The sequence below is a fragment of the Perca fluviatilis genome, chromosome 1 (genome assembly GCF_010015445.1).
Source record: "Perca fluviatilis chromosome 1, GENO_Pfluv_1.0, whole genome shotgun sequence".
Taxonomy (NCBI): domain Eukaryota; kingdom Metazoa; phylum Chordata; class Actinopteri; order Perciformes; family Percidae; genus Perca; species Perca fluviatilis.
This window is the reverse complement of record NC_053112.1, coordinates 17,987,005-18,010,983: the sequence shown is the minus strand read 5'-3', so window position 1 is coordinate 18,010,983 and position 23,979 is coordinate 17,987,005. Positions and strand designations below refer to the sequence as shown.

The 23,979-nt window shown below is 41.5% G+C and overlaps 2 protein-coding genes and 1 long non-coding RNA gene across 5 annotated transcripts; 1 reads left to right on the top strand and 2 right to left on the bottom strand.

Moving 5' to 3' along the window:
- The first annotated feature begins 2,259 nt into the window (after positions 1 to 2,259).
- On the top strand, positions 2,260 to 4,613 carry LOC120563150. The gene is made up of 2 exons (XR_005639916.1): positions 2,260 to 2,442; positions 4,465 to 4,613. It is a non-coding gene; the product is annotated as an uncharacterized LOC120563150 (long non-coding RNA).
- A 1,034-nt stretch (positions 4,614 to 5,647) lies between these two features.
- On the bottom strand, positions 5,648 to 19,117 carry dennd1c (DENN domain containing 1C). Of its 3 annotated transcripts, XM_039807268.1 has the most exons (23): positions 18,946 to 19,117; positions 17,963 to 18,027; positions 16,693 to 16,736; positions 15,914 to 15,963; positions 15,710 to 15,829; positions 15,530 to 15,599; positions 15,347 to 15,427; positions 15,188 to 15,253; positions 14,257 to 14,310; positions 12,455 to 12,565; positions 11,788 to 11,888; positions 11,637 to 11,682; positions 11,441 to 11,542; positions 9,757 to 9,882; positions 9,424 to 9,525; positions 9,172 to 9,262; positions 8,993 to 9,033; positions 8,852 to 8,902; positions 8,719 to 8,766; positions 8,455 to 8,562; positions 8,151 to 8,233; positions 7,828 to 8,038; positions 5,648 to 7,713 (listed from the first exon to the last, which is right to left on the bottom strand). In XM_039807268.1, the coding sequence occupies exons 1-23, from the start codon at positions 18,960 to 18,962 to the stop codon at positions 6,700 to 6,702; spliced, it is 2,802 nt and encodes a 933-aa protein (XP_039663202.1). In that variant the 5' UTR covers positions 18,963 to 19,117; the 3' UTR covers positions 5,648 to 6,699. The 3 variants fall into 3 exon arrangements, with proteins under 3 accessions (XP_039663202.1, XP_039663193.1, XP_039663211.1); XM_039807259.1 differs by having other exon boundaries at positions 15,188 to 15,427; XM_039807277.1 differs by lacking the exon at positions 15,188 to 15,253.
- A 935-nt stretch (positions 19,118 to 20,052) lies between these two features.
- On the bottom strand, positions 20,053 to 23,308 carry LOC120564981 (tubulin beta-4B chain-like). Its single transcript, XM_039810262.1, has 5 exons — positions 23,088 to 23,308; positions 22,153 to 22,261; positions 21,932 to 22,042; positions 21,382 to 21,626; positions 20,053 to 21,295 (listed from the first exon to the last, which is right to left on the bottom strand). Exons 1-5 carry the CDS (start codon positions 23,142 to 23,144, stop codon positions 20,483 to 20,485), a joined length of 1,335 nt encoding a protein of 444 aa, XP_039666196.1. The 5' UTR covers positions 23,145 to 23,308; the 3' UTR covers positions 20,053 to 20,482.
- Positions 23,309 to 23,979: the final 671 nt, after the last annotated feature.

Below are 23,979 nucleotides of genomic sequence, written 5' to 3'. Positions count from 1 at the left end.
ATTTCTTGAAATTATTATTAATTATTATAAAACTAAGTATATATTTTGGAAAGTATCCAGATCATATGTTGGATATTTGATTCAATTCATTCAATGTGATTGATTCAAAGATTAAAGTGAATTTTGATACAATGTTGTGGATGTTATTTATTGCACACAGGCTTGGGAGTTATGGGGCCCTATTTTAACGATCTAAGCGCACGGTGTGAAGCGCCTGGCGCAGGTGCATTTAGGGCGTGTACGAATCCACTTTTGCTAGTTAAACGGCGGAAAAAAGGGTCCGTGCGCCAGGCGCATTGTTTAAAAAGGTTGTACTTAAATGTCTTAATTAATCATAGCTGTGTTTTGGGGGGTGTAATAAACCAATCAGAGTGTCATCTCCCATTACTTTTAAAATCCAGGCGCGTTTGTACCTTGGCACATTGCTATTATGATGGCGGATTTGCTGAGCAGAAAAGGAGAGATTTTCAGGAGAAGAAACTGATCTGCTCGTGCGTGAAGTGAATGCTGCGTTATTGACTTTAGACCAGGTTTTTGTTGGTCAATGCCGCGATCACTTTCCATTGCCTCAAAATAGCAATAACGCCAAGAATGCACCTGAACACACCTCCCTGTAAGACCAGCACACCCATAGGCGCACAGATGGGCGCAGGTGCATTTGCTATTTAAACAACGTGGACGCTGGACGGGAAATTGCCAACTGCGTCGGTCTTAACCTAGCAAAGACACCTGCATCGGGCTTTGCACTGCGCTGGGTGCAAGATAGGGTCCATCATGATAAATACAAGGAGATAATAGTCGACAAATTTGTCAAATGTCAAAAGATTTTGCCATACAATTTACACCAATGAATCTACTCCTTTAATATCTATTTGTAGTAGGCCATTGCAGTCAACGTGGTAAATCAATTAGCTATGGAAAGACAAATAGCTTAGCTTAGTACAATGACTGTAAGCAGATCGAAACAGCTAGCCTGCCTCTGTCTGTCAACCCCATGGTGACGACAAGTCTCCAGTGACTGTGCAGAGCACATAACCCCCCCTAATATTATATTGTAGTTTTTTTACAGATTAAACAAACTATAACATGTTAATTAATTAGCTTCAGAGGTGCTGGAAGATGAATATTACATTTGGACTGTGCCAGGCAAGTTGTTTCCCCCATTTCCAGTCGTTGTGCTAAGCTAAGCTAACTGGCTGTAGCTTCATAGTTAATGGACAAACATGAGAATGGAATCAATCTTCTTATCTAACTCTCAAAAATAAAGCCAATAATATGTCCCAAAATGCCAAACTATTGTTATAACCATACTCTTTTTGCAAATATTTTTGAGTTAGTATCTTACTTCTACACCAGTTAACTGTTTGTAATAGCAGCATTTTAAATTGCATTTAAGTGCACATACTGTGGACTGTCAAACACAGTTATCAGTTGGCCACATTTATATTGGCTAGAGTGAACATTCAGGCAAAGTTCAATCTGGCTTTAAATTTTGTTGTTGCATTTCAAAGAGTTTTTCCATTTAGGAGGAGGTTGATTTGTCATCCTTTTAGAACTCACACTGAACAGTACAGTAGATCTGCTTGAGAACTCAATTCTAACACTTTCCACCTATGCCACAAAGCATCTGGCTACTAGAAAAACAAAGGAAGCTTCTTTGTGTGACTTGAGTATAAAAAATGGCATTAGGCTTATGTCTTTGTGCTTATACTTTTATTCTGGATGACTCATTTTTATCTAATTTTTAACTTCTGATAAGCCCCAATTTCCGCCTTGAGCAGTCACAGTGTGTCTTTGTTCTGCATATCGACAGGAGTTCTACTATTTGGACATGAACAGTTTGTTTGATTAGTAATAATGAAACTAGGCCACGCCAGACTGTGCTCAGCTGACAAACCAAACAGCCTTCTAAACTTGCACAAGGCTTTTTCTCTCTAATTATTAAACCTTCATGATATCAGAGTGATTGATGATTTGGCAAACAGAATCAATACACTTTGCTCCCTGTACTGAGCTATGCGGTTTGTGTTTAAAAAGTAACCTACAAATTAAAATTAAAATATGAGAAAGTAAAAAAATTGAGACAATTTGATGGCACAATAAGAGGGAGGGAGCGAGAGAGAGAGAAAAAAGAGAGAGGGGGAGAGAGGGAGAGAGAAAGAGAGAGAGAGAGAGAGAGAGAGAGAGAGAAAAAAAAAAAGAGAGAGAGAGAGAGAGAGATGTTTCTGATTGGCGCAGACGGGACACGTGGACACGCACATTTGCATATGGACAGACAGGTGAGCGTGGGAGTAAATAGTTTTAGCTATACCACACGCGAACATACATACCACTGACTGGATTAAGAGTTTTGTCGGTTTGCCAGAGCATCTTGCTTTGAACTAAGAGTCACCACAGGGCACGTCGTCGGTCATCGCACCTGGACGCTCAAAACCCCGGCAGGTAGGCCTAACTCCCGCTGAATTGCTCAAATATCTAGGTTATCCCCTCAAAAGAAGACAACACGTAGGTCCTATAGGCCTACCGGTCGAACAGCAACCGAAACATTTTCTGAGCGTCTTCGTGAGTCAGAGAGCCTGGGGAAGCTCCTTCACCCCTACAGTATCAGCGGTTTCACCTGTCATTTCGCAGCAGCAGCAGCAGGCTCACCTGAGCTGAGGGGCCAAGACACCGGTTAAACAGGTGTAGCAGGACCTGCTGCATTCCGCCGTGCGCAGACATGCAGCAGTCTGTGGCAACATAACGTTAAACCTTCGGTGGGTGTGTCAGTGTTGGTGTGATTGTGTATCGGGTTAGGGAGGAAATAGGTCTTTTCAGAGTCTGAATTAGTCAAACACCTTTTTCTTTCCAGGAGAAAAATTACCCGTGGCTGTCACGTGAAAGGACGTTAATAGTAGGCCCATGTATTATGGCACCATTATATTCAAGAGTTTGATTAACTCAGTGGTTCCTATACTGTAGTTTTGGTGTTCTGTCCATGTCAACATATTATGTTCATTTATTGACTCATTTACACTCATCCTAGTCACAAAGGTTGTCGTGTGTGAAGGATAGCAATGCAGGTACAGTATTGATTGATTTTATAAAGATGGAATTTTTTAGTGAAGATGTAACTTCTTTTGTTTGAATTATTCTGTACATTTAACTGCATTTCAGAACTACAATCAACACTTATTTTTATTAATCTGCTGATTATTTTCTCTATGTATTGTTTTTGTCTATAACAGAACATAAAGAGAAATTACATGCAGCTTCCTGTAGCCCAAGGGGTGGGTGTGTGTGTGTGTGTGTGTGTGTGTGTGTGTGTGTGTGTGTGTGTGTGTGTGTGTGTGTGTGTGTGTGTGTGTTCAACTAGTCTACAGTTCTTGTCTTGACTAAGTCGTGGCCGTGATATCATTGCTTCATTTAGCTGCCAGTCCAGTCAGCGTTAGATTATTTCCCCTGGTATTCAAAGCTCTGAGAGAAGCATATTTTCTTGACCGGTTGTTTTCACATCACTCAGGGCATCCATCTGCAGTTTTTTTTATTATTTCTCTATTATGTGGGTGGCTGTAGCTCAGTCTGTAGGGAGTTGGGTCACTGGTTCTGGTCCCTGTACGGACCAAAGTAAAGCGTGGACTGGTAGCTGGAGAGATGCCATTTCACCTCCTGGGCACTGCCAAGGTGCCCTTGAGCAAGGCACAGACCCCCCCCCCCCCAACTGCTCAGGGTGCCTGTCCAGCAGTCGCAGTCCACTCACTCTGAAATCTCTCCATTTGAGCTTGTAGAAGGACCTGAGCATGTGTGTGTATTTCAGGCCTGTGTGTAATAACAACAGAGTGAAAATTGTAATTTTAATAATTTAATTTAATAAAAAGAATAAAATAAAAAATATTAACTTGTGCTTTAACTCTTCACCAGATCGACCCATACTGTATGCATCTACCTGAGGTGGTGGTCCCTCCCCTTTTCCACAATTCTTTCTCATGCATGTTGACCTGCCTTCCCCCTCCCCCCCACAATTTGTGATTTATGACTAAAAGGTGATTTAACATAGACGATAGGGCTGGGTGGTATGGAGAAAATCAAATATCACAATATTTTTGACCAAATACCTCTATCGATACCGCAACGATATTGTAGTGTTGACTATTGGTGCTTTCACAAAATATTTACACAATGAGATTTTTGATAAATAATCATCAGTAATGTGGATATAATGACTAAGGGGGTAAAGGCAAATAATAGAACAGTTACAACAGTCTGGTAAGTTCAGAAAATGACATAACTTTACTGTAATGCAGCCTTTAAAACCAGGAAAAAACAACTTATGCCATATCATGATATTCAAAATCTAAAACGATATCTAGTCTCATATCACGATATCGATATAATATCGATATATGCCCAGCTCTAATAGACGACCTCTTTTCTTAGTTAATGCTGACTAATCTAAATAATCTTTGTTTTTCCTCTTGCACATAGAATCTTGGACAGTGACGAGACCCATTTGATCAACCCCAGATTTCATCATTTTTTCGCTGTCCTTTTTACCTTACCGATGCTGTGTTGGTCCAGATGTAACAACACAGGCCTCACCGACGTGATCGAGACTTTTCTATTCCTCAGGGAGGTGAGTTCAGAGAAAACACTGTTGTCTGATCTGTATATGTGTTTGCTTTTGGGGAGTCTTTGGGAACTCAATTCATATTATTAGGAAAGTTATTCTCCATACATATTTAATTTATACTTGCCTGTAGACAAATTACACTTGGAAATTCAGCATAGTTGATCTGCTATGCATTGACTGGAGGTTATACCACAAAATTACACAGTTCTCCCCAGGAAACTTCTTGGAAATGATTTGGATATTGCATACCAAAACATCACATAGACTTTATTTGACATGCTGCATGTAATATCAATAGTTTTATCTGGAGTTATACATTCACTGACCCCTCGGCCTGGCTTGTGTAGGATTCTCCCCTCCTTCCCAGCTGTCTGTCACCATGGCGATGCAGGTGTTAATCCCACCTGCATTGTCAGTGTTTTTGTCTGCCGTGCTGTCCCTGCTCAGCTTGGCTCTGCTGCTGCTGCTGTGTGTCATCAGGAAGAAAAGAAGGATGGAGGGAACATACATGCCCAGTGCAGAGGAGAGGAAACAGACGGCATCGGCGGGATCTGAAAAACCTGGCCTGCCTCTCCCGTTGCCCAAAGAAGAACGCCTCATATGATGAGCGTTTAGAAATAGACTCACCCCCCCATGTCACTGTGTACACCTGTGGATCAATACCTCCCATTTTCTGCTGTTGCTGTCCTCTGGGATGATCCACATTTGTCTTATGCACCAGAAAACCTTCAGAAACACTATCACTGTGCTGCACTTTTTCATTCTTGGTGACAACAAATACACTGATCAGATTATCACCCATTTCCCTGCATGAATGAAGAAATATGTCATTTGAGTTTCTGTCGTATTCCTTTGATCAAAATAACTCACTCCCTTTACTCTGCCACATGAGGAACATGAGCTGAAGTATGTTTTGTATTTGTACGGAGGTTAGTATTTCTTTTTGTGTGTTCTGTGTATTTATATACTACACTCTTTGTGTTTTACAATATTTCCAGTTATGAAGTATATTGATTAAAACACTGAAAATGACTGTGATGCACTTTTATGTCAAGCTCTGAGAAGCTCAATTTATTAGAAACAAAATAAAAGTATGTATGGTACACAAGGTGTTCTGTTAATAAACCAGATATGTGCACACCCAGTACTACGACTCTCTTTCCGTCCCTTTTTTCTTGGCCCATTAAAGGAAAGGGGATGTTAGATGTTCAAAATGTTTAGTTTATTACCATTTACGTTATTCAGATTCTGTGTAAAGACTCGCCAAAATTCAATAATTATACTCCTTTGTCAGTTTTAGCAGATGAAGTGCTTACATGTCTCACACACATACACTTGAAGAAAATATTCATGTATCGTGACAAAAGACCCATCATACAGTGGCTGATATGCAAAACATTAATTTTCCTCAGTGTTGGACAACTTCTTTATTGAAACCATGCTTCCTTGATGTCTTAATTCTAAGTGTATTCAACATCATTTCATCAAGTATACAACATTCAGACAAACATGTTTAAATATTTGCTAATTCATGGCAAGGTGTCGTATGTTTTTCTTATTGTAAAAATGAACAGACCCAAAACATTAAAAACATGTCAGTGAGCCTCACTGGGTGACATGTCCCTTCATTATGATTAACATACATACTTTAGTTAATTTTGACTCAATCCCACGTACACGGTCCTGCTGAACCATATCTGTGGCTGATAATAGTCCCCAGCAAATGCACTATTTACTCCAGTTTTTGTAACATTTGATTTAAAGCGTAACTCTCGCCAAAATGCAACCTAGGGTCTTTTTGTGAATGTACCCGAGTCAAACTTTCGTTTAAAAGCATATTTAGGACGGAAGCGCCACTTTTAAGATTTACCGTATTCTCATTTTTCAGTCAAATGGCCTTTTGAATGGGAGTGGTAGGGGCACTAGGTTGCATTTTGGTGAGAGTTACGCTTTAAGCTACTGTGTTAGGAAATTACTGAGCCAATTTAAACAATTGGTTCTGGGGCTGAGAGTCACAGACAAAAAAAGAAAATCAGAAAGACAGACTTGCACATTGTTGAAAGTAACTACAATGTCACCAGCCTTATAATTTAAGCTTCAAATTTCTTCTTCAGGTCAGACACTTTAATTAGAGGCAGGTCTTCCTCCTCATGCCCCTCTGAGCGTTTTTGCTCTTCTGATATATTTGAGTCACATGGCGGGTGTGCTTGTACCTTCTCCCTGCTCCAAAGCACGTTGCCAGGTCTCCCAGGTTCAGCCAGTTCCTTGGTCCTGTACTTCACTTGAAAGCCCTGCCTTTGCGCCTGAGACTGGAAGCGCGCTACAGCAGATAGCACTTTAGGAGGAGAGGGAGTCTGTCTCATCTCCCGCTCCTCTTTCTTGACTGCTTCTTCATTCCTTTTTTCCTGACCTGCTGCAGGTTTAGGATCAACAATGAGACTCTGAGGCCCAGGAGAAGCTGTGGGTCTCTTCATGTCCTCCTGTCTTTGCTGCTCCTCCTCGGCATTGGGATGAAGGGTATTCAGTTGTAAAAGTTTGTTTAAAGATTCTGCCACCTCTTCACCTTTCTCCTCCTGCTTCTCCTTTCCCTCTTCTTCTCTTGCTTCGCCCTTCTGCATTTCATTTGTTCCTGTTTCTATGTCTTGTCCCTCAGCTACCTCCTCACTTTGATTTTGCTCGTCTTCCCTCTTTTCTTTCAACCCTTCATCCTTTTGCTTCTCAGCCAGTTCTTTCACAGGGTCCTCTCCTAAATTCCCTCTCTTTTCTTGACCCTCTTTCTTTGTCTCTTCCTCTAACTTCACTTCCTTAAAGTTATTTCCGTTCACTATTTCTTTTTCTTGGTTCCCATTTATTGCTGCCTTCACTTCTTCCTGTTTCTCTCTGACCTCCCTCTGTCTGCTTTCTTGCTCCCCCACTTCACACGCTGCCAGCAGACTCTCTGTCACCTCCTCCTCTGGTACGCTGGTGTCCAGGCACAGCCAATCAGAGTCTTCCGTCAGGTCTGAAAGCTCCTCTGTCGTTTCCAGATTCCAGCTGTGCAGGCTGCCACTGCCGCTGATGGACAGAGACAGGCTCTCCTGGCTGGGGTTGGCTGGAAAACCGCGCTGGGCAAGACAACAGCCAATGTTAGACCAGACATTACATTTATGTGTGACCAGACAGAATGTCTGTGTGTGTCTGTGTGTGTGTTTGTGTGTGTCAGTTCTTCATCTTCTTACCTTTGTGATATAGTCATGGCTGTCCGGTCCAAACAGATCCAGGCTACGTGTGCCATACAGAAGGCCGCGGTCGTGGGAGCTCCGGGAGCTGAGGGTGTCAAAGATCTCCCCCAGCAGATCCATCTCCTCCGAGTCACACAGTAAGGAATCTTCCCCCTCATCTTTATCCTTCTCTAGCTCAGAGTCCTCGACCACAGGCCCAGACACAGCTCTGATGCACAGAGATAAGAAACAGGAATGGCACAAGCAAGAAAATACATGCTGTGTATTCTTGTCTTTTTCCTGGGCTTTTCTACATTTCTCCATCTCTCAGTTTCTCTCACCCATCCCATGTGTCTCCAGAGTCCTGCATGTCCTCCTCGTTTCCAGTAACCCTAAGTTTGTGAGCAGGCCGACGGGGACGTGACTGACATGAGGAAAAATAGAATAACAAAGCAAAGGGATAGCAACGCAACATTCACCCAACAAGAAATGGAGCAGTAAAAGTAGCAACAATTGCACAAAGAAGCAGTGCAGGACAGTAGCATATGAATATTAGGTCATGAGAAGGATTTATGTGGATGGTATCTGTTCCAATTTCATAAAATATTTAAAATAGACATGGGATTGTTTTGAAACAGATCTCACCCTCCCAAAGTGTTGTGTGATTGGCAGGCGGTTCTGCAAGCAGTCAGATTTAGCACGGCGGTGCGACACAGATCCACCTCTTTGTAGGGTGTGTTGTTCATTGTGGGCCTGCCACACACACACACACACACACACACACACACACACACACACACACACACACACACACACACACACACACACACACAAGGAAGAAGAATTACAGTAAAACTACAGCAAAATTTGATTAAATCAAAGTACATACTCACATAAATGCTGACCCACCTTGTGCATCAGCAGGTTTTTCAAACCTGACTTGGTGAGACCTTTGGCCTGGGAGAGATCAAAACATTAGTTGTTTTGGTAATGCAGATTGAATTCACAGCTGAAAACACCTTGGTTTATACCTTATACTCACCCCCATGTTTGCTTTGGACTTCATGTTAAGGATGAGTGCTCCTCCCCCTTTCTGTCAAAAGTACAAGTGCATCTGTGTTGCACTTTGCGACAAGACTGGAACAAACTTCAAACTATTTCACTGAAGATTAAAATAACTTACCTTTAAATGACCAACCAACTGTTGATACGATTTGCTTCTCCCTATATAAACAGACAGAAACAAAATAGTGGCGAGTAATAGACATTTGCACACGCACACACACACACACACACACACACACACACACACACACACACACACACACACACACACACACACACACACACACACACACACACCTGCAGCTGTTTCACACTTTAAGATTTCCTCCTCAAAGAGATCATCTGGTTCCTTCTCTTTGTTCAGAATATCCAAGCGACCATCAATGAACTAAAAACAAAAACAATTTTTTTTTTATTTATTATTATTATTCAATGAAAATATGTAAGAATGCTCACTCATTTGCAACATTTTTCTTTAATTCTCTTTCAACCAGCCCTTCACCAGCGTTATAATTGCAGTATATGTCCAGCAGAGGGCACAGTGTGTACCTGTTTGAAGGACTGTAAATGAATGGCACTCTTTAGGAACTGCCTCATACTGGCAGACTTGTGATCTACAAACAGTTCCTCACTGAACCATATCTCACCCTCCTGCAAAGAAAGAGAGAGAGAGAGGCAAACAAAAGAGAAGAATTAGTCCCAATAATACACATAGACAAAGAGCTGCCTTTAGAAATGACCAAATAGAAATGCAGAAAACACTTTAAATTGTTAAATCTGTTTTTTTAAATGCATACAAAAGTCAAGGACATTTTTATGATAAAAACCTTATGTGTTAAATTCTGCAATGTGTACTTGCAATGTAACTTTTGAGTGATTGACCTTGTCATCCTGCAGTGCGTCCCTGTAGCCTCCAAACAGCAGAGCCTGAGCTTTCAGGAAGGCCCTTGATACACCACAGCCAGGAGACACTGCCTGACGCTTCAAACACACCTTAAGCCCGGACATCTGGAGACATATTTACATTTATATGAGGGCTGAAACTGAAACTGCAGTTAAAAGCCTGTTTCCATTGCAGGAACTTTTCAGGAACCATTCCAGGAACTCAAGAATCTTGCTGTGTTTCCATCAGAGGAACCAGGGTTCCTGGCCCCAAAATGTCCCTGCTCTAGGTGTAGCACTTTCGGATTGCTATGGAATTATTGGGGCAGAGTTTTAAATACAGATTCATCCCATCTGTCAAGCTGCTACAACATGTAGGCTAGTGTGTACAGAAGCACCGGGTGAGTGCTTTGTTTCCTCAAGTGTAAAAGTTGCTGATATATAATTTAGTAATCTTAATGGTTCTAGTGATGTGATTTAGGCCCCTGTCCACATGTACCAAAACGATCTTTTTTTACCCGTCTTCCCTGGATTTGTTTCAAGAAAAGTTGCGTCCAAACGAATCCACTTGTAAATGACTCAACATGCTACTTCATATTCCAGGCCTATAGGCGGCGCTGTTTCTGCTACAGAAATTCACCAAAAACGGAGAAGAACAGCATAGTCACTTCCACTTCCCATCATAACATGACTAGATTATAACGTTCTCTTAATACATCTGTGGACTATAAAACCTTTCACCACTGCTCATTTTATAAAGGCTGCCGCAAGAAAACGTGTCTTTGTTTACATTGTATAATGTGCTGTTGGTTTGCTTTTTATTTTGCATGATTGCAGCGCGCTAGTAGCGAGCTAACGTTAGCGCGCTAACATGATCCATGAATGATGTCTTTTTAATAATCTATACGTTTTTCTTGCAGTAGCCTTTCTACAATAAGCCGTGGTAAAAGTTACTATAATCCGTTCAAGGAGTTTATAAGCAGACAGATTAGCTAGCTAGTTGATAAATTGTCTACTTCCACTTTATAAACAGATAGCCATAGCAGCTAACGTTAACGTTACTTTGCTGCTGGAGCGGTCAGCTACTTTAGCGATGTTTAACGTTAGCTACATAACGTTAGCAATATATCTTGTGTAGAATCCAGAGGGAAGGGTCAGGGAGCAGAGACACAGTATTTAGATGAAGTGAGCTGGTTTGACCATGGAGATGGGATGTGCTCGCTTAGCTTCAACGCAGTTGTGTGCGTCAGCGGCCGTGGGAGAGGGTGTAAAAGAGGGGTGTGGCGATGACATCATCGATACGGATCCGTATTCACCATCCATACGAAGCCAAACGAGAGCCGTTTTCGGATTTTTTCACCCTGAGACCAGGTTTCAAAAAAGTGCGTTTTCAGGCAGTGCGTTTGCAGGATTTGTCTGGACGGTCGGCCCAAACGATGCAAAACATGTGCGTTTGCACAAAAAAACGTTTCCGTGTGGATGGCCCCTTAAACGCAAACAGGAGTGTGCAAAGGGGACTTTACTTCTCAGTTTATTTCCTGAGTTTAGTTCCTGTGGCTCCATATGCGCAAGGACACCTATAACCTTTCCTTACTATAAAAAGAGTTAAGTGTTTAACAACTAAAAGACATACAATCACACAAACCTACACACAGAGTATTTATTACAGTAGACAATTTATTACCACATCTGAAGGTATTCTTTTAAGGTCATCAAAGGGGGTTTCCAGAGTGTTTGTGTCCACATTCAGAATTACAACTTCCTCCAACCCGCGGCCCCTGACCCGCTGTAATACAGACACAGAGACACAGTATGAGGTGTTGGGACAAACCTGGTAGATGTACTGTAGGTTTGGTAGTATTTGAGTGATTTTAGTTTACCTCAGATAGACTGGTATGGACCCCTATTAGGTAAGGCATTGGTGCACTGTAACCAAATAAAAGAAGTGTGAATCCATTGTAGACAGACAGACAGACAGACAGACAGACAGACAGACAGACAGACAGACAGACAGACAGACAGACTTCTTACCAGCAGTAGTCCAGTAGATGGGGTGGTAGGACAGGGATGAAGATGTGTTGCCAGTACATGGGGTATAACACAGCACTGAGTGCATGCACGCAAGACGTCAGCTACACAATACAAAATGGACAACTGTTTCAGACAACAATAACACAAAGGACACACAAGCCTTTCTGTGTGGTCTGCCATATTACCAGGTATTGTGGTCAATTTGTGATTTCAAGGCAGCAGAATTTTAAAACCTTTTTCAGGGAAAGTTCACTGAGAGGAAGCCTCTCTTTTGCAGGAACAGCCTGATAACATTCAGGTTGGGGTTAAGGACCTTGCTCAAGGGTGGTAATGTGGGAGGGACAAGCATTGCATGCTCTTTTCACTTTCCCCGGGATTAAACCGCAACATCCCGGACAAGACACATGCCCGCTTCTCTAATCTGTAGGCCACCACTGTCCAAATACAGAGCAGTGAATTAATCAAGTTAAATGGAGATTATTCTAACTATTTTATACTTGAGTTTATCAGTGATTTTATTTTTTTTTTTTTTATTTTTTTTTTATTTTTTTTATTTTTATTTTTTTTTTTTTTTTTTTTGTTTTTTTTTTTTGGTTCCAGAGATTGAACATACATCTGTAGATGGACTTAAATAAAGTCATATAAAAACAGAAGAGCACTGTCTTACAGTGCTGAGTTTGCTGGCAAAGATGAGGATGCGTCTCTCAAACAGCATGCTGGCATAGAGCTGGAGCAGGTTCCCCACATCTACTGCTACAATTAGCTCTGTCAAGTTCCTCTGGTAAACACACACACACACACACACACGTTTATTTTTGTATAGACCATTTCACAGTTGTTAACAAACATTAAAAATGCATCTAGTGTTTCCTGTTGCGGTCAAGGAACCTTATAAAGAAAGAAGAGTCAATACTCATCACATACGTCATTGGTGCCAAGCCGGTAGTATTTTACATGTATTTGACTGTAATAGAGCATCTTTGATATCAATAACTAACCAACAGTGGTTGGGGGTGGCAGTAGCTCAGTCTGCAGGGAGTTGGGTTGGGAACCAGAGTGCTGGTTCAATTCCCAGTATGGATCAAAATACAGAGTGTGGACTGGGCGCTGCCAAGCAAGGCACCGTACACCCTGAACCGTTCATTGCACTGGTCCAGCACTCTGTGTGTGTGTGTGTGTGTGTGTGTGTTTCAGGCCTGTGTGTAGTGATTTCTAACAAACGCAAAGTGTAAATTGTAATTTCCCCATAGGGGAACAATAAAAAGTATAAATTAACCATCAAACTGTTAGAGATATTTAATAACAGGATGGCTAATTAATGACCTGCTCTATCAATAATGTTTCCTAATATTGTCGCCAAATTCGATATTCCACTATACATTTGGACCTCTATCAATGAAAGCTATAGTGCAAAGTTCCTGTCTCCCCCAGGAGGAATTCTAAGTAATGACAACAATTCTGTTGGTGCCTCCACATGACACAAGCCTTCCGTGATTGCACCCACCCACCCCTCCTCCACCCAGTTGCTACGTAGCCAAGGAGGACACGGAGGATTACAAAAACATGAGGAATTCTTTAGAAGAGGTAATTATCGATTCACGTATTATGAAAGTCGCCAGGCGACACCAATTTCTGAACACTGCTATACTGAGAAATCCAGAGAGAGTTTTGTGGAGCCAAGCTTTGTATTAACTCATTTGGCAATGGCTTGAATGTAACGGACGTTCATTATTTAAAAAAGGTTACGCACTAAAGCTTTAAGCTACCAGTAGCCTACTTTGTTGGTCAATGAATGTTAGCATTTGCACTTTGTTTAGCTAACGTCAGCCAGTAATATCCCTGTTGAAACGTCCTATTAACTTGGAGATAAAACTCCATAGTAAGAAATAATCCTCGTGAAGGTGTAAAAGACAGACAGGGAGCTGTCATGTTGGTGAGTGATAGTAAATGTTACACTACAGCCTCTCTATCTTAATTGTTGTCATGATTTATGTGGCGGACCTGTCCTGTTTGGTCATGTATCATGATGTAGCAGCTATCTTGGACCACACAGGGGCTTGAGCTGAGCTATATGCAGCTGCTGAGCAGACCCATGATCTGTTTGGAGACCAATAACAAGGAAAACAAACATGCACATTTTGTTAACAAAAATCAGTCAACATCACGTAATGTGTTTATATTCTATTTTGTTGAAGCATTTTTTACTCACAGGTATGATAGGTTATAGTGTGACTTGCCATACCCGCCTAATTAACTTCAATAGAATGAACCAAATTCTGGCACCAATGCAATATTCAATATTCTAATGACGTATGACTCTTCCTTCTTTTATACTTTCCCTTGGACACAAAGTGTGTGTGAATGGCATCAGCTGACAGGAAGTTAACAGGGACCCAGGCTGTTGCCTTGCAAAAAAATTCCATTGAAATGGTATATTAACCCTGAGTTTAGTTAAACTTCTGTACTCACATTTTCAGGGATGGAAGGGAGACTTCTGGGGTCTGGAGCGATGAAGTATGGAACCTGGTCAAAGCCAATGAAACAAAACGTTAACAAGAAAACTGGGTAAATATAATGAAAGTTTTTCTCGCTTTTAGCTTACTTGAACCCCATACAGACATGCAAGTATTACAGGTTACAGTTTCAGATACAGGATTCCATTCCAAAATTCTGTAATAAAGCTGTTGTTAGATGCAATCTATCGTCTAAGCTAATTCCTTACTGTAACACAACCTTAAATTCATAATATTATAATATAAATATAACCCCATTTTTGATATGGGCATTTTCATTTTTCTAAAAGTATTTATTTAGTATTTATCTCTCAAAATAGAAGCTGTCATTGTTAGTGGCAGAGTTGGCCATTTCTGCACTGGATTCAAATGGCCTTCACTATTTTTACGTCATATCAGAGCTGTATTAAGTTACTGAAGTATTAAACCACACTTGCTGTTACCACGGAAACCATGCGTGTTGCCAAATCAAACATGACTTAAATCATATGAATTACGACCTAAATCATATATTCTCAATTTTGACACTGTAATGTTTTAGATGAATACATGTTTCTTTTGATTGGAGGATTTCTTATTTTGGAATGAACCTTCAATCAAAATGCCACAAGGCCTTTCTCCTAAGACAAAACATTTGTTGTGGGGTCAGTACAATAATGGGTTATTCATGGGTTATGGATACATACAGTTAACAGCTCCAAAGGTCACAATGAATGGCAGACGTTAGTGCAAATCGTGTTAAGTTTGGCTTAAAAATTTGATTAGACAGGTGAGTGACACACATCACATTTAGCCATCAAGCGCAGACAGCTAAAGTTTTCCAGCAGGAGTTAGTCTGTATCAGCTCGGCCGTTATTCCAGACCACATGAACCCCTGTGGGACTCACCCCCTCTTGTCCCTCTGGGTGACCAACAGGATGGGACACCTCTGTGCTGACCAATAGCTGCTCTCCCTCAGAAAAAAACACAACACGCCAACCACTGACAGAAAACAGCCATAAAGTCAAGTGTGACTCCTGGTTCTCATTGGATAATTCGATATTTACCATTTGCAGAGTGACAGATCCAGCTGCCAGTGGTAAGGGCTGCTTATAGAGTGCAGCCAGCAACGCTTTCATCTCATTGGTCTGTTGAGAAGATGATAGTCGTTATGGTTAATGGTTGTCAAGCTTGAGTGAACTAATAGAAGAGCATAAAGAACACAAACAAGCAATTGAAAGGAAACTCACCTGCCCTTTCGTGAGGTAATCAGCCAAGTTGTTAAGAAGTTTGTAAAAGACTTCAAACCATGGAAGATAACTGTAATCATATTGAATAAAATGGTATTAATCATGATGTTAAAGGCATGATTCAACTTGGCATGAGAATAGCCCTCTCACACACATTCACACACTCTCACACAGATGTACCTGAGTATGCAAAGGCAGGTATTTGTGCTGTTGGTGAGACGGCAAAAGCCAAACCGCTGGCATCCCTCGAGGTCAGTCAAAACAAAAGTAAAGTGCTGCACGGCCACTCCCTCCCTTGCTCTGTACAGATGAATGTAGGGGGAGGTGGATATATAGAAAAACAGAATAGAAATATAACCTAGAGTAAAGACAGTTTATACTCACCTTTGTATGTCATATGGGAAGCAGAACCTGGGCAATGTTTGACAAGACTCCTGGAGTGGAATAGAATTGTGTATGTGAAAAAAAAGTGAAAAATCACCTAAAAAGTCTAACAGTCTACAGCCATGATAGAGACTCTGTGAGTCTGTACACAGCACTGCCAACATATTCACACTGACAATGTAAATGTTAGGCAGGTATGATAGTATATAATTAACATTACCACAAAGTACAGCTGTGGCTGATGAGAAGATTAATAGTTTTGCAGGTATTGTGGTCATAACTAAAATATGATCAGATGATGGCACTAAATGAAACATCAGGGGATCACCAAAGTTTATATAATTAATCATGAGGGGGATATGAATGTCTGTACCAAATTTCATGGCAATCCATCTAATAGTTGTTGAGACATTTCACTCAAAACCTCATGGTGGCACTAGATGAAAGCTCAGGGGACCACCAAAGTCAGTAGGATCAATCCTCTGGGGACCATGAATGTTTGTAAAACATTTTTTATTGCCAGACATCCAATTCTACTACAATAGTGGATTACAACCATTACAACTTTCTGACATATGGGGCATAATGTGCAATAGTAAAATGTATTGAGATATTTCAATCTGAATTGAAGTGGTGGACCGACCAACCCACAGACCAACCAACATTGCAATCCCTGGAGCCACACTGCTAGCATGGCTAAAAACAAGATGCTTCAATACAAATAATACATCCACAAATCCATTAAATACTTTCCAAGAGCATGAGACATGAGTTACTACCTCATCACTGAAGTCCTCTGGAAACTGAAACAGTACACCAGGATCTATAACATTAAAAAGAATGAATGAATGAATGACTGAAGAAACATCATGGCTAACACCCCCAAAACTTAATTTACAAAGTCGAGAAGCAAAGTATTCTAAGTGTTTTAAAGCTATAGTGCGTAGTTTCTGTCTCCCCCATGAGGAATTCTAAGTAATGAGAACAAAACTGTGGGCGCGTCCACATGATGCCAGCCTTTACACAGTTGCTAGTAGCCAAGGAGGACACGGAGGATTAAAAAAACATGACAGGCTCTTCAGAAGAGGTAATTATCTTTACTCGAGTTTCTGCGCTGGAAAGACACGGACGCCACAATCTTCTGAACAAAGCCAGACTGAGAAATACAGAGAGAGTTGTGTGGAGCTGATAGTCTTTTTTTAAAAGAGTATTCTATGGGTACTTAGGCCTTTATTTGACAAGACAGCTGAAGACATGAAAGGGGAGAGAGATGGGGAATGACATGCATCAAAGGGCCACAGGTCAGAGTCGAACCCCGGCCCGCTGCATCGAGGAGTAAACCTCTATATATGGGCGCCTGCTCTACCAACTGAGCTATCCGGGCAACCAGAAGGTGATAGTCTTAATTAGCTTTGAAGCAACTAATTTGGCAATGGCTTGAATGTAACCGATGTTCATAAATATCAAAAAGTTACGCACTAAAGCTTTAAGGCAATAATGAGTGAAAAAGAATGTTGCAACAAATTATTGAAAATGGGCAAAATAAATAAATGTTTTAAGTCAATAAAAAGTATTTGATATGTTTTGCCCCTTCAGCCCACAACCAGCTGCTCAGTCAAATACCACAACATGCTCCCATCTGATTCGAGTGTGACTAGACAGGCTGTGTGGTTTTTCTGATCACATGACAGGAAGTATGAGCAACTCTCAGTTTAACAGAAACATATTCAAGTCTTATCATCTTATGATGTTACAGATAAATTAATTACTGTTGCTTTTTTGAGTTCAAAGCAAATTTCAGATGGCCACTAACAGTCAGATTGGTGCAGTGAAAATGACAAGAAGAAGGTGAATAGAGTCACAGGATAAATTTGAGGAACAATTTTAATCAACTTCTCTGTTGCTGACAAATCACTCTGCACATCAAAACGGTTCTATAACAGACAGCACGCTTCAAGTACTCTTGGCTGAAACACAAGCTGGGAATCATAGTAATTTCAAATACTACATTTGCAGGTGTGCTAGTGAAAATGAAGGCAGGGGACTCACCTTTGTCTCTGGCTACGGGGCAAGTTGCTTCAAAGAACCAGTAGAAGGTTCGCTCAGGGTTTTCTCTGACAGGAAAGAGATTCACAGCACTGATGTGAGATTCTACATCCAGTATTTTATCCACCAAAACATGTCCTCATTAATGCTGAGACATGCAGTAAATTTGCCCAACATTTATCATATTACTCAAATTATAATTTCCCAAAACCTACAAGATCTCAGGATGTTATGAAACAGGTGTGCTGATAAGGACAAAGGTAAACTGTGATAGAGTTAAGTACAGTGATGGAATGTTAATAAGTACATTTACTCAAGCACTGTACGTGTACAATTTTGAAGTACTTGTACTTTACTTGAGTGTTTCCATTTTATGCTACTTTCTACTTCTACTTCACTACATCTCAGAGGTAAATTATTGTACTTTGTATTCCACCACATTTATTTGTTAACTTTATTTTTTAGTTACTTTGCAAATTGAGATTATGAATACAAAATATCAATCAACTAATAAATGATGATGTGTTATTATACATTAAACTACCCAGCAATATATAAAGTGCTGATTATGCAGAATGGCCCATTTCAGAATAATATATATTCTAAATGATAATTATGATAATTATTGATGGATTAATGTGTTCATCAGTTTGAGTAAACTTTAAATGCAGTGCTTTTACTTGTAAAAGAGTATTTCTAAACTGTATTATTGATACTTATAAGTAAAATATATGTTTCTCCACCTCTGGTTAAGTGTGATTAAAGTTCTCAAAAGTTGTTCATACGCAGCAAACACAGATGAACATTCTGCTCTGTTCTGAAGAAGTACAGATCGACCATGAAGTGTATGGCAACACATAAAAGGCAACAGACTTGCTGCAGGAAACTTCCTGTGCAGTTGTGAGAGGAAGTAATAAAAACCACAAGAACAGACTGACAGGCAGAGTAATGATGGAAGTTGAGCAAAAATGACATGATTAACTCACTTCAGTCTGGAGCCCATGCTGTCTGGATGTGTCTGTGTCCATGTGTTTGTCCAGGAGGGCAGAGATCTTCAGCAGGTGTATCAGAAGATAGTCATTACTCTGATGTAGCACTGGTGCAAACGGAGGCAGACAACAGCGGTAGCAGCAGTCTGTACAATCAGCGCAATCGGAGTGACAGAACACTTCCTGATCTATGTCAGTATGTGTATACGTACGTACAGTATGACGTCTGCTATAAGACCACCTCTCTTGGATCTCAGCATTCATATTCACTTCTCTTAGATTTCCATTATATGTCCTTTGTTTTTGTCCCCGTTTCCTTTAACACTAAGACTAGCTCTTCTCATTTATTTAAAAAAAACAAAATAGCAGCCATCACGTCAAAAAGTATAGCTTTCAATTACAAAACACAAATCGTATGTATCTGCATGAGCAGCTAAAGCACTTATTTGTAGAAATACCATTTCTGTTTTGTGACCTCAATGAGATTTGCATTAAAAAAAATCCCCTTCATCGATCCACTTTTTATATAATTTTTTATTCATCTATGAATTTAACCATGAGAACTACTAATGCCTGATCAATAATTATATAAAGATGAACTGTCATTAACAATCACAGCCATAAGACAAAGGGTCTCCACAACATTTTTTGTAGTCTATTAGGAACACTGGAACTGATGTTGAGGATCTTTTTATTGCTTGATTTAAGCAGAAACTCATGATGGAAAGCTGACTGTGAGGGTGTGTTTTGCAGTTGCTCAAATAAACAGGCTTCAAAATCATCTGCCTTTTCTATAAAGGAGTACATTATGACAGCACATTTGGTGTGCTGTCATAGAGGCAACAAGGCATCCACATCCTGCTCAGAGAGGCACTAAACGCATGTATCTCATTACTGTCTCCTAGTGGTGTTAAAGCATAACTGCCTAATCTGTAGACAGACTATTCAAGTCTCCATTTTGGTTTGCCTTCAAACTGTGACATCTCAAGTAAACCTGGAAGCCAAATTGTGCATCATCAAAAGGTTTTTAATACTCTGTTTGGTCTTTAATGTATGCGCGTAGTTTAATGTAGCACACAGAAGAACATCAAACACACAAAGGCATATTTTCCAACAAATTTATTTCAGTCAATTCCAAATTAGACAAGTGTTAAAATGTGCATGAGTTTCAGTTCAATACTTGGCCCAGGTACTGAAATGATAGTGATAAATGAGCATAAACAAGAAAGCTGCTGACAAAAGACCACAAGCACACCTGTGTTAGCTACCTCTATATGAGCACTGAGACGGGAGAGTCAATTTAATTTTGTGAATCAAACTGGCTGGAGGAAAGGGGGCTGTCAAAGGAAGAAAGAGGAGAGGCAGAGAGAAGAATTACAAGAATAAGAGAACAGGGAAATGAGAGAACTGTGAAACAAAAGTCGGAGAAAAAGAGCAGAGTGGGAGTGTAATAAGTGGATGGATGGTTGGATAGAGTTATAACCAGTGCAGTTGGGAGATGATGAGCGATTTTAGCCAGACCTTAGCCCAGAGATTAGGCCACCTCCTCTTCTCCCTCCTCCTCAAACTCTCCCTCCTCAGCCGTGGCATCTTGGTACTGCTGGTACTCGGACACCAAGTCGTTCATGTTGCTCTCCGCCTCTGTGAATTCCATCTCGTCCATGCCCTCGCCGGTGTACCAGTGGAGGAAGGCCTTGCGGCGGAACATGGCAGTAAACTGCTCAGAGATGCGCTTGAACAGCTCCTGGATGGCCGTGCTGTTGCCGATGAAGGTGGCGGCCATCTTGAGCCCACGGGGTGGGATGTCGCACACAGCCGTCTTGACGTTGTTGGGGATCCACTCCACGAAGTAGCTGCTGTTCTTGTTCTGCACGTTCAGCATCTGCTCGTCCACCTCCTTCATGGACATGCGGCCGCGGAACACGGCGGCCACAGTCAGGTAGCGGCCGTGGCGCGGGTCGCAGGCAGCCATCATGTTCTTGGCGTCAAACATCTGCTGTGTGAGTTCGGGCACAGAGAGGGCTCTGTACTGCTGGCTGCCTCTGCTGGTGAGAGGAGCGAAGCCGGGCATGAAGAAGTGCAGACGAGGGAAGGGCACCATGTTGACGGCCAGTTTGCGCAGGTCAGCGTTGAGCTGGCCGGGGAAACGCAAGCAAGTTGTCACCCCGCTCATGGTGGCAGAGACCAGGTGGTTGAGGTCTCCGTATGTGGGTGTGGTGAGTTTGAGGGTGCGGAAGCAGATGTCATACAGGGCCTCATTGTCGATGCAGTAAGTCTCGTCTGTGTTCTCAACCAGCTGGTGGACAGACAGGGTGGCATTGTAGGGCTCCACCACTGTGTCCGACACCTGGGGGCACACAGTGCAAAGGTCAGGGGGGGATAAAAAGACAGAAATAAAAGACACTATTAAGCAGTGCGGCGTGATCAATGTACCTTAGGAGAGGGCACCACACTGAAAGTGTTCATGATACGATCGGGGTACTCCTCACGGATCTTGCTGATGAGCAGAGTTCCCATACCAGAGCCGGTACCACCACCCAGGGAGTGTGTAAGCTGGAAACCCTGCAGGCAGTCGCAGCTCTCAGCCTCCTTCCTCACCACGTCCATGACCGAGTCCACCAGCTCAGCTCCCTCTGTGTAATGGCCCTTTGCCCAGTTGTTACCAGCTCCACTTTGGCCTGGAAGGAAAGGGTTCATTACAATCCGCCCTTTAAATATCCTGCCTTATTTATCCTGCCAAAAGGTCTTCGTTCATAATTTAAACTGATCTATATGGAACACAAAAACTCTAGCCAATATGCTGATAATTAAAATGACCTTTCCTTTTCCTCTGTAATAACTAACTTATAAGTGTGTGTAAACTAATAAACTGTTGGTCAAGTGTTCACCTCAGTGTAACATTAAAATAACCATGAAATTTATGAGCAGTGAGAAAGCTTAAGGAAGTGTGTGTGTGTGTGTGTGTGTGTGGCTGATCATATACCAAAGACAAAGTTGTCGGGTCTAAAGATCTGTCCGAAGGGGCCGGAGCGAACAGAATCCATAGTGCCGGGCTCCAGATCCACTAAGATGGCCCTAGGTACATACTTTCCACCTGGAAGACAAATGCATGTGTCATAACTAATTTTATTAGAAAAGAAAAGACAGAGTATTCAAACACCAAGCTCGCAAGACATGTTTGTGGTTGCTTCTAACAGTCCTGACCTGAAGCCTCATTATAGTAGACGTTGATTCTGTCCAGCTGCAGGTCACTGTCTCCATGGTAGGTTCCTGTTGGGTCGATGCCGTGCTCATCACTGATCACCTCCCAGAACTACAGACAGGTCGATGGGTAAAACCAGTCAATAAAAATGTGCATAACACATTTAGCTTGGTATAGCCGGACTAATTTGCAAATGCGTATTAGTCTGAAACCAGCCAATTACGTCCAGTATTCTACATTCAAGCAAGATGCTCCTCTGTCATTCATCATCTTAAACCCACCCTATGTGAGATTAAATGTTGTGATTGGCCACAGTTTCTAGACGGCTGGAATTCTGAAACATGAGCTGGCCCCAAAATAATATTTTAATACATATGAAATTTATCAACCTCAAATCACTCTTTGGTTCACACAGATACAAGATGGGATGATCTACATTTGAAATGAGGCTAATGCAGGCTGATGCAGGCATATTAATAAAATACCAGCCTATCAGGCCTAATTATCCTTGCAATGAAATATGGCATGTCTTATATTTGTGTGTCTTAAAAATATGCATGCATGCATGCATTCGGTGTCCGAGCCACACCCTCTCTCTCTCTTTCTCTGACCACCACAAACACATACACACACACACACACACACACACACACACACACACACACACACACGTCCATTTAAAAGGCATCAGCGACAGCAGCGGGGATGTCTCGGCTTGCCACCGCCCATCCTAAAGGATGCTATTGTACGCTGCATTCAGTCTTATGCAACCCTCTCCAATCCACACTGTGTTGACCTATTTAGTATTTCCTGTGGACATCATGGCCTCTTAACAGCCGAGACTTAGGCATAGAGACTGCTAAACTTGAATCCAATCACATAAAACCGAGTGCAGTTAACAGGTAGATCAAAACGGGTGTGTACGTGTTTTTCTTACCTTTGCTCCAATCTGGTTCCCGCACTGCCCGGCCTGCAGGTGCACGATCTCACGCATGTTGTCGCTGCGGTGTGCGGATTCTCACAGAGAAACAGGGGGACGCTGACGACTGGCTCCGGTTCTTCGGCTGTTCGTTCCTGCCACTCCCGGTTCAGTCCACAGTCTGGCTGAATGGCGGAGGAGTTGTGGCTGCGTTGTAAACTCGCCCTCCCTCCTTCCGCGGCTGCGCCGTTCATCCCGGTGCTGCAGCATGACGTCATCTCCATGACAACGGGAACCGGGCACTGCCGGAAAACTGGCCTGTCTGGGCTCATGGATGTATGAACATCTGGACTGGCTTGTTGTTGTGGGATTGTGGACATTGATGTGAGATAACACTGTATGTAAGGATAACTTCATTCTTTAAACTTGATTCAGCTTGTGAAGAAGTTAAATAAAGATTGACCTTGAGTGAGATGGTGAAATCCTGGGCTATTCAATTGGAAAAATCCTAAATAAACTGTAGAAAGGCAATGTTTTTAATATAACAGCTGTGACATTGTATTTAAACACTTTTGCGTGGGCTTTCTTAAGTCATTTCCTGCATAATAAGAAATAATGTTAATGTCATGGATTCACTTGTGACATGCAGAGACTTGCAGTAATGTGAACTTGCTTTTGGATGACATTTCCTTTATTTCTTATTTTGCTGTATTTATTAATTTGAAATTGTTTTTTTAAATGTATTTATTCCTACCTCGTTAGACGGTTTCCTCCTAAAGTCTCATATTATCTAATGAGCAGCCTATGTTTACCTGTACATATTGTGGTATCCTAGTTACGAGTCCAATCCTGGTTTTGATCATATTCAGGATGTGATGTGCATGGAACATAGACAAACCTCTTATGTAAT

What these genes read in the sequence shown, in the direction of transcription:
- dennd1c (XM_039807259.1), bottom strand. An exon ending in ATTACCTCACGAAAGGGCAG is followed by an intron (nt 15,428 to 15,529) that starts GTGAGTTTCCTT and finishes TCTTCTCAACAG; the next exon opens with ACCAATGAGATGAAAGCGTT. An exon ending in ACCCAGAGGGACAAGAGGGG is followed by an intron (nt 14,311 to 15,187) that starts GTGAGTCCCACA and finishes GGCTTTGACCAG; the next exon opens with GTTCCATACTTCATCGCTCC.
- LOC120564981 (XM_039810262.1), bottom strand. Translation starts at nt 23,144, where the DNA reads ATGCGTGAGATCGTGCACCTGCAGGCCGGGCAGTGCGGGAACCAGATT. An exon ending in CTACTATAATGAGGCTTCAG is followed by an intron (nt 22,043 to 22,152) that starts GTCAGGACTGTT and finishes TTTGTCTTCCAG; the next exon opens with GTGGAAAGTATGTACCTAGG. An exon ending in ACCCGACAACTTTGTCTTTG is followed by an intron (nt 21,627 to 21,931) that starts GTATATGATCAG and finishes CTTTCCTTCCAG; the next exon opens with GCCAAAGTGGAGCTGGTAAC.